Source organism: Gavialis gangeticus, unplaced genomic scaffold (assembly GCF_001723915.1).
Source record: "Gavialis gangeticus isolate Ggan-Ray unplaced genomic scaffold, GavGan_comp1, whole genome shotgun sequence".
NCBI classification, from domain to species: Eukaryota; Metazoa; Chordata; order Crocodylia; family Gavialidae; genus Gavialis; species Gavialis gangeticus.
In genome coordinates this window covers 32,765,069-32,774,816 of record NW_017729001.1, presented here as the reverse complement: position 1 = coordinate 32,774,816, position 9,748 = coordinate 32,765,069, and the positions used below count along the sequence as shown (strand labels likewise).

The window sequence follows — 9,748 nt, the reverse complement described above, 5'->3', positions numbered from 1 at the left end:
CACTGCCCCCATGCACTGGCTCATTTACAGAGACTTCTCACCGCACAGAGGTTCACCTGTCACATAAGCAGCCTATTTAATCCCTTCTCAAATGAGTGAGAGGGGCTCAATATTCTGGCACTTGGTTTGCTGGACTGCCACCGCCCGGGGTGTCACAACCCGAGTCCACGTTCAATGAGGAATGCAATGTGCTGACCATGACTCCTCCCTGGGGATGCTGCAGCTCCCTGGTCTCAGCACATGGTACCATCAGGAGGGAGCTGCCCATCAGAGCAACAGGGTGATGCAGCAACAGCCCAGCGTGGACAGCGTGCCAGGGCCGGTGGCTTCTCAAAGCCCATCTCTTTGCGCCACCTTACCGCAGAAGGAGATGATGTGGCTGCTGTCCTCGTGCACAAACTTCCTCGTCACTGCCTCCTCCATGATCTGCTTCACCTGTTGAACCAAGCAGGGAAAGCTTTCAGTGACAGGCATGTGGCTGTGGCACGCAAGGGCAGCAGCGTTCATTAAAACCACCTCGAGCGCAGCAGTGTATTGAAGGTACTGGATCATCTCTCTTCCCATAAAGGGATGCCCCTCTGCTCTCTTACCTTTTTGGAAAACGCTAACAGGCCACATGGCCAATCTATGCCACAACTGTGTGGTCTAGCAGGGAATCACCATCCAACTGGGCAGCATGCAGGACAGTTGAAAGCACCCTTTTTAGACTCAAGGTACCCCCCACCCCCAGTAGACTTGAGGCACCCTTAGAAAATGCCAGCTCTTAAGTTTTCACTCAGCTTTTGACTACAGGAAAATAATAGAGCAACAAGAACAACTTACAACACCCTGGCTAAGAATTACTGGTTTAGACAGACAGGCAGGAACAAAGAAGGGAAAAAATGCTGAGGAAAGCCTCAGGAGGCCTTACTTAGCCTAGACAAGGTATAGTCATATAAGCAGCATTCAGCTAGGAGGCACCTTCAGCTGGGCTACCTAATCTAGTTCAATACCCAATCTAGTTCAATAATTTATAGCTCTTCATGCCCTCCTGTCTGAGATGGATCTGACCAGTTCCAGGTCACGTGCTGCCCTGAAGAGCCTGGAACCAGCCCATCTACTCAGATGTCAGTGATTTGCCTCCCGTGGACGGAGGCGCTATTTGTATAGCAATGCAATCAGTGCTGAACTCTGTGTGCATTGCCTGTGACACATTCCTGGCACACACGCATTTCGGTTCAGTTAATTAGAAGGAGGCTGTCATGTAGGTTGGAAGCCAGATCATTAGGGCCATAAATCTGCAGTCGCAAAGTGTAAGGTTGGGTGGAATGGTCCGGCTCCGGCAGAGGAGTGACTCCGGCACGACAGAGACTAGCTATGGATGGGTGTGAGAAGAGACAGCAGCCAAGGCCATCCGGGCCCAGCAGATTTCCCACTGCTACCCCCCAGCTTATCCTTCCCCCCACACCATCTCCAGCTGGTCCACCTCCCCGGAGAGAACCCCCCTTCATGAATAACTGGTCTCTGAGGTGGAACACAGGTTCCCTCCAACCTGGCTCCGGTGTGCTTGGAGAGCCCTGATGTCTCATAATTCATGATCATCCATCTGGAAATCAATCAGGCTGACACTTGGGTGCACAGACAGAAGCAAAGGCAGCACAAACAGGTCTAGTCCCTATCCCATCTGAAGTCTACACACACAGTCCTGGGGTCTGGCCCTTCCTGGCTGTCCCAGAAACACTTAAAAGGTAGCCCGCAGGTCAGGCATTCTCCCTCAGCTGGGCCATTGCTTGGGTTCACTAGCAGGGTCTCTCTTCACCACCACAACTACAGGCTGTGCAGATGGCTCCAGGAGGCTCAGACCAGCTAGCATGCTGTCAGCATGCTGCAAGTGGCCAGTGAACTCCAGTTTGGCCCGTACCTTGTAGCAACACCTGTAATCGCTGTACAAAAGTAGGTCCTTGTCTATGAAAGCTCAAGCCTCTCTGAACCAGTTAGTCTCTACAGTGCCCCTCCCCGCCTTCTGCCTGACACAGCTAATTATCCCGGTATGACTCCAATTAAGGCATTTTGGTCTTCATGGTCCTAGACCTTTATTTTTTCTCTTTTCACAGCTTCACTGCCAGGCAGAGTCAAAGTCTTTTTAAAAGCTCCACGGTGCATTCCCATATGCCGGCAAGTTTGGATTCTTCCTAAATGCAACTTTAACTCTGAATTAATCAGTGTTAACTCTGAAATACCCAAACGTATGACCTTGGGTTAGGCCCCACTTCCACTCTCCACCATGCTTTGTACCTCTCAGGTCCTGTTCTGCGTACATGGTGTTACCTGCCTTTTCAAAGGCAGTGCTGAACCTGGGAAGGCATCTCTCTCTCACACGCATGCTCATACGTGCTTGCTGCTTACGGCTCACCTCTAGCACTCCACAGAGCACAGTTTCCCCCATAGCAGATTCAGCGCTTCAAGCAGTGATTCAAGCAGATGCAGAGAAAAGATGGGGAGGAGCAGAGATAAATCAGGCTCAGCCCCCAGCTCGTTTCATTTATTAGATTCAAAACAATTCAATGTTTTTCATCCTGGCCCAGAAAAGGGTGACTGCTATGTTGTGTCACCCTCGGGCTGTCCGGGTGAGTGGCTCCCTGTCACCTCATCACCCCCATTTCCAAGCTGGCCTCTCTGGGAGCTGGCTTTACACCTGCCCCCTCTGGTGCTCCCTGGGAGTGAGCATGCAGGGTTGCATGAAATCCAATTATGCTCATGAGGCATCTAACAGGAAGGAGGTGGAGAGGAGCCACAAAGCAGATACTGCAGCTCAATGAATGATGAAGCCCAGCCTTGGAGATGCTGTGAGCTCCCCAAGCCAGTGCGGCAGGGCTTCTCAGCCTCCCACACCTTCAGTGCTGGGGAAGGAGGTTCAGGGTGATGATTACTGAGAGGTGCTAGCCCCCTCCTTTGCCCTCCACTCCCATATCACAGCCCCACTCTGTGTCTCAGTTTCCCCACCTGTTAAATGGGGAGAATACCAAATTTCTTTACATGGAGGGTTAGAATTAGCAGCTGCAAAGCACTCTGGGAGCTGCCTGGGAAGTGCAAAGACAACATAAAGTTGCATTTAGGAGGAAGACCAAAGGAAAGCAGCCCTGGGAGAACTGGCACCAATGCCTTCCAAGTCCCTCCCACGCTGCAGGACTTGCCCTCCTGGCACAACACTTCCTCCTTGCTGCACCAGCCCTGCCAGCTGATGGCCCAGCTCTGCATCCCTGCCACCTAGCTCCATCAGACACACACCAGGTGAAGTCTAGGGACAGCTCCCTCGGGGCCCCATGACTGATGCACAGCCACTCTCACAGCTCAGGGCAGCTGCAATTTCCAGCACCAGTGACTGTGATCATTCGTCCCTGCACTCAGCAGAGGATCAGACCCTTCCATCTTTGAGCTCCAAAATAATTTCCCTTCCAAAGCACATAGACTTGTATCTCTCCAGTTTCTGCAATGCATCTTGCTCTTTCCTCTTTGGTTTCATGAGCATTGGGAAGTTTGCCCAGTGGGGCCCACGGTGGGCAGAAAATGCTCCACTTGTCAGGATGCTGTGTACTAGGATGGGTCTTGTTGGTAGAGAGAAAAAAAAAAAGCAACCCAGCATCTTCAGACCTGCCCAAGCAAGGCTGACGTGTGCAAGACACCTAATGATAATCACTTGGAAAATTAAAGCCCCCTCACCACAATTTGCCAAGGTCAAAAAAATTGTACAATGTATAATTGTACAATTGTCAGCGTGACTAGAGGGAGCTCATTTCTGAATAGAGAAGTAAAAAAACCCACACAAAAGCTAAATCCACCCCCGCCGCCTTCTCCCAACAAGTGGGTCAGCTCGCTGCGCGCTTCTGTCGCTTATGTGCCTGGTGACTAATAGAGACAGCTCTTCAACCCAGGGGAGGCAGGATCTGCAAGGGATGATTTCAGCCACGTCTCTGGTGGTTGGAATGAATTGGCACTGAATCCGAAGCTCACAGCCCAGGCGGCCAAGGAACGAGAAGCCACGTGAGGGACGCAAACCCTCTGTGCCTACGTCACTCAACCGTGCAGTAGACTTCCTGCATGAAATGCCACTTCCATCGGTATGTGGGGGGCCATTTCTTGTTTCTCCCGCTCTTCGCAACTTGAATGTGGAGCTGAAGGACTCCCACGCGGTCTCTGCAGGGTCTAGCACAATGGAGCCCGGGCAGTTGATGCTGGGACATGAGATGCTAACAACAACAATGCCCTTGCAGACCTCAGAAAATGAGGCAAGAGTTAAACTGTTTGGGGCCCAAATATTCAATGCCTGCAGGGGCCAGAAACCAAGAGATACAAAGGCCAAGGAAGACTCGTGGAGGCCTGAAATGCCAGGAGATTTAGCCGCTTGCAGGGCATGGAGACTTCTAGACCCCCATGTCTGTGACTTGGCATTTCGAGACTGACTCACTGCTTGGGGTGGGAAGGGCGCATGGGCCTGAGATGAAAGCAAGTTGGAAGGGAGCAATGTGCAGAGCCCCAAGGGACAAGGTAGGGGCCATCTCCATCTCGACCAGGAGAGAAGCATCATGGCACTTTCCCCCACAGAGGCGAGTCACCCGCTGAGGAGAAGCACACCCCTGCTTCCCACTCCTACACAAGCAGCGCGATTCAAAATGGAACAGAGAAATGCTCCAGATCATGCTGGGGTGTGGACCAGGCTCTGAGGCTCCAACCAACACCCAGAAAAATACTGAAGGCAGAAAGTGGCTTTTCTCTCCTTCATTCACAAAAGGGAACAAAAAAAACCGTGCTTCCGCTCCTCCTCCCTAGCTGACGCTGAAGTTCCCTGGTGAAACGAAGCTGTAGTTCAGCATGACCTAAGCCCTGCACAACAGATGCACCTTCCCCCTTCCTTACACAGTACATGCAAATACTTGACAATTTCTTTGGGGTCCCAAATGCCTCACCAACCTATCACAGCTCTTGGAGGGTGTCAATAAGCTGTTGGATAAGGGCAATCCAGTTGACATTGTGTATTCGGACGTCCAAAAAGCCTTTGACAAGGTCATCCATCAGAGGCTCTTAACTAAATTAGATAATCATGGGATTACAGGAAACATCCACTGATGTATTAGAAATTGGCTCAAAAATAGAAAGCAAGGAGTGAGTAAAAACGGTCAGTTTTCAGGATGGAAGGAAGTAAACAGTGGTGTCCCCCAGGGACCAACACTTTTTAACATATTCATAAATGACCTGGAAAAGGGGGTGAGTAGCAAAGTGGCCATATTTGCTGATGACACAAAATTATTCAAAGTATACAGATCCAGGTGGACTGTGAGGATCTACAGAAGGATCTGGCACGTTAGAGTGAATGGGCAATGACATGGCAGGTGGAAGTCTATGTAGGTTAGGGTGAAGTGATGCACCTGGACAAAAATAGCCCAAACTGTACCTACACTGTGATGTACTTGACCTTAGCTGTTGCTACAGAAGAAAGAGATCTGGGAGTTGTTGTGGACAGTTCAGTAAAAACATCAGCTCAGTGCTGAGCAGCCATCAAAAGGGCAAAGGAAATGTTAGGGATTATTAAGAAAGGAACTATAAGCAAAGCAATGTATCATGATGCCTCTTTACAAATCCATAGCACGTCCACCCCTTGAATACCGTGCCCAGTTCTGGTCCCCACATCTCAAAGTACACAGAAGACCTAGAGGAGGTCCAGAGAGGGGCAACATGGATGATGAGTGCTATGGAGGGGCATCCGTACAAGGAGAGACTCAAGAAGCCAGGCCTATTCAGTTTATAAAAGAGACACTTGAGGGTAGACGTGAGAAGGGTTTACAAAATGCTAAACAGTGAAGAGACAGTCAACAGGGATTTATTCTTTAGTCTCTCTCACAAGACAAGAACTAGGGGTCACAAAGTGAAAAGAGTAGGCCAGCAGTTTAAAACAAATGCAAGGATGTTTTTCTTTTTCACCCAGCATGGAATTAAAGCATGGAGCTCGTGGCCACCAGCGGTGGTGGCAGCGGAGAGGTCAGCCAGACTCACAAAGGGACTGGACACATGCTCAGAGGAAAGGGGTAGCACGTGCTATTGAGCACAGGAGCGAGGGGCACGGCCTCTGAATCGGACTTCCTATACCCTAAATGCTGGAGGCTGCAAATAGGAGAGGAGGCAGTGAGAAAAGCCCTGGCCAGACCCAGTTCACTTTCAGCATCCATTCTCTGTCCCTTTGCAACACAGGGGACTGGGCAAGATGGACCTACGGTCCAACCCAGTAAATGGCAATTCTTATGTTTGTATGTCCTGGGCCCAAAGCAATGTAACAAGAGCCATGGTCTTACCACTCTGTGACACAACACCCCCACACATAGCGCACAGGCAGCGAACTCCCTGGGGGAGAGACTGCCAGTTGCATGCCTTGGCACAATGCAGGATTTGGCCCCAAACTGAGGTTCTTCACTGCTGAAACAATACAAAGGGTCATCAGCATTCACAATGCACGGAGAAACCCTCCTAGGGATGCAGGCCGGTGGAAAGTTACACGGCCAGGATAAAAAAGAAGTGGCCCAGTACTGGCCATTCAAAACAACACCGAGTGAAGGAACGAGAAAGAAATGGGGTTGTGACTGGGGCACTCAGAGACACAAAGCCCAGGAGGCAAGAGCAGCTGGTCACTGAATCTGGGACCAATACCTGCACACAGCAAAATTCGTGGCTGCTCAGAAAGAGAAGAAATTATAGAGGACTGCCAGCAAAAAGATTGCCATCCAGAATCTACACGAGTGAATTAATAATCACTGTAAACAGATCTAAGGAGTCAACATGAAAGAACAAAGCAATGACAGCCAGAACAAGAGAAACAGCCCCAGTGCCCAGGGACAGCCAGGTTTTAATTGGCCTGCTCCATTAAAGGTGCTTGTTTGCTGTCTAGCTAATGTAGGATCTGAGGGCGTTTGTTTGGCAAAAAGGAACTGTATTTCTGGCATTCCCATATTGCTGCTACTAATAGCTCTTTCCACCATAGCAGCAGCAAACGAGAGCTCCAGGGTGCTGCGGGCTGAGCAAATGCAAAGCTCCTGCCATGGCTGGTCCGGCAGCACGTGCCAAGTGGCCCTTGCAGGGACAAGGTTTTGGTCTGCAGCAGCAAAGGCACATTAAGAGAACAAACATGCTACAACTTTACAGAGTTACAGGCATACCTAGAGGGGGCCGTTCCTATTTAAGACAGCAGCAGCCCATGGCTGCGAAGCCCTGCCTGGTCTGGTCTGGTCCTAGTGCCATCCCAGAGAATCCCAGAGCGCTTTGTGCACTGTGGTTATACCACTGAGCTCCCCCAAGGCCAAGGTGAGAGGTCAGCAGTGCTCAGCCCATGCCATGCTCCTCTGGCACAAGGATGCATGCAGAGGGGAAGCAAAGGGAAGCAGTCACGGGGGCTGCAGTTTGGCCAGGAAACCTGGATAAATCCTACACTATCCATGGTGTAACCATGGCACGGCGGGGAAGGGAGGGAATAGGAAATGGCAGGTGCCACCAAAAACATCGCCCACCTACAGCATGCATGTCAGCTGCTTAGAGGTGGAGGATGTCTTGGAGGGAGATCTCAGCACACTCACAGCAGCAGCACCCCTGGGTCACTGCTCCATCCTGAATCAGAGGGAACAGTAGTTCCTCCTTAGTTCCTCTTGCAGTAGCACCACCTCTGCCCCTACCAAGAGGAACTAAGAGGTCTCCCACCTACCTCCAGGTGAACCCAAGGCTGCTTAGCTTCTAGGGCCAGACTGCAGCACAACAAGGGGCTCTGGCTGCATATAGTGCAACGGCAAAGCACTACAAATCGCCTCATGAAGCTGGTGGGAGTACACCGCAGCCTGCTCCGTCCCTGCAGCGCCAGGACACCCTGTGCTCAGCCAGTAGTGACCGAGAAAGACAGAGGAGCATCCTCCTGCAATTCTGCACTGCAGCTTTTTTTCAGGCCAGTTCTAATATTGTAGATACCAGATCAAAAGCTTCCCCCACCATCTCGATAAAGCAATGTGGCGGAAAAGGAGGGGTTTGCTGCCCTTGGTTAATCACTCCCTTAATTTCCGTTTGTAATAATCCAGCTGTGCCTAACAGCGTAGAGGCACAAAGGCTTGGCAGACTTTATCGGGTCCTTTCTAATAATGGATTACTCGCCCTCCTACCTTACGTGAGCCAAAGACAGCAAGTAACAGCCTCTGAAATGAGAAATACAGGAGCAAAGCCTGCCACGTTGGAGGCCACGTAAGTCAAGGCTGCCATGACTGCTAGCGTCTAACTAGTAACAGAGAAGCTGCCATTGCAGCAGGTGAGGTTTTGTTCCAGACTGTCGGCCCAGCTGAAGCAAACCCATCTTTGCCACAAGTGCAGGTTTTAGCTGAAGTAGCTCCCTGCTCTCCCCGGAAACCTCTCAGTGTCCAGTGCACTCCACATTTGAGAGACTTCACGTAGCGGTCCACGTGCATTAGGACGTGGGAGCAGACAATGCTTCCTGAGCCAGAGCTGGGCCTGGCTGGAAGGCATTATGTTCCTGTTTCACCAGAAAACTAAGAGATGGCATTTTCCCAGGGGGCCTCAAGGCTAATGAGTGGCAGTGTCTAAAAAGATTCAGAGCCACTGATTTAATGGCTCCCGCCTGGGCCTGAGGCAGTGTCAGCTCTGACTAAACCTTGCCATGAAAACGTTCAGCTTTCAGAGCACTGACAAAAAGCATTTTATTAAATGAAAATCCCGGGTACGCCTAGCCGCAAGACCAGCCTCTCCTCCCCAGACAACAAGGCCCAGGTGCCTGCCTGGTCCCTGACTGCTGCAAGATTCCCAGGATCGTTCTTCACTTCAAAGCCAGCAAACCGCAAGCCAGCAACGTGTCTCCATGCTGCCCCTCACCCTCTAACCCCAGCTATTTGCAATGGAAGAGCAAGCTGCATGCTGCAGCTGTTAGGACAAGAGCCAGGGTGCAGAGGCCAAGAGCAAATAAATTATTCCTCAGTTTAATCAGCCAAAGACAATATTTACCCACATCTCTGCCTTTGCGCCTACCTGGGCTTTTCCAACTCATTTGCCACAGACCCCAGCAAACAGACAATCTACCTGCTGGATTATTGGAATGATGATCTTTGCATTGGCAACTGCCTTTGCCATACAGGTGGCCCGGCCATTGTATGGATCATACACTCACTTGTACTGAAGCACATCATCTCCCACATATGCGTCATACTCATAACTCTCCCAGATGGTATATTATAAACCAAGCATGGGCAGCCTGAGAAATATTATACAAAGACCTGCACCCTTTGCTTCCAGAACCAGCTCCCACCTCTTGAGAAGGCAACAGCCCTTGAGACTAGCACAACAGCTGCCCCAGTTCTCTGAGCAAGGGAATCTGTCCTGACATGGACCTGAGTACACACGAACACATCCAGCAAACATAACTGCACTTGGTACATGGCTAAGATGACAAACCGCTGCAGTGAATAGATGCATTCAGCTGCTCTGGCACTTCCGGAACAGGTCGAGAAGAAGTCACCGGCTGTCAGGCAGATGCAAGGCTGGGAGGAAGGCCGAGCTTCTGGATCAAACCCAGGACCAGGAGACCTGAGTTCTGATCCTGGCACTGACAGCCTCTGCGCGCAATGTTAGACAAGTCACTTAATCCAGGTCCCCATGGAGATGGCAGCACTGGTCCCTGACCAGCTGAAAGAAACACCTATGGCTTACTCCCAATGGAAAGGAGGGGTCATCACTAAGG

The 9,748-nt window shown here is 50.9% G+C and overlaps 1 protein-coding gene across 2 annotated transcripts in view; it reads right to left on the bottom strand.

The window, feature by feature from the left end:
* SGSM1 (small G protein signaling modulator 1) overlaps positions 1–431 on the bottom strand; it is a 45,157-nt gene extending 44,726 nt beyond the window's left edge. For both annotated transcript variants that reach the window (XM_019507340.1, XM_019507339.1), the window contains exon 1: positions 360–431. In XM_019507340.1, coding sequence (XP_019362885.1) covers positions 360–423 — 64 coding nt within the window. In that variant the 5' untranslated portion in view covers positions 424–431. The remainder of the gene's footprint in view (positions 1–359) is intronic.
* Between the last annotated feature and the right edge of the window lie 9,317 nt (positions 432–9,748).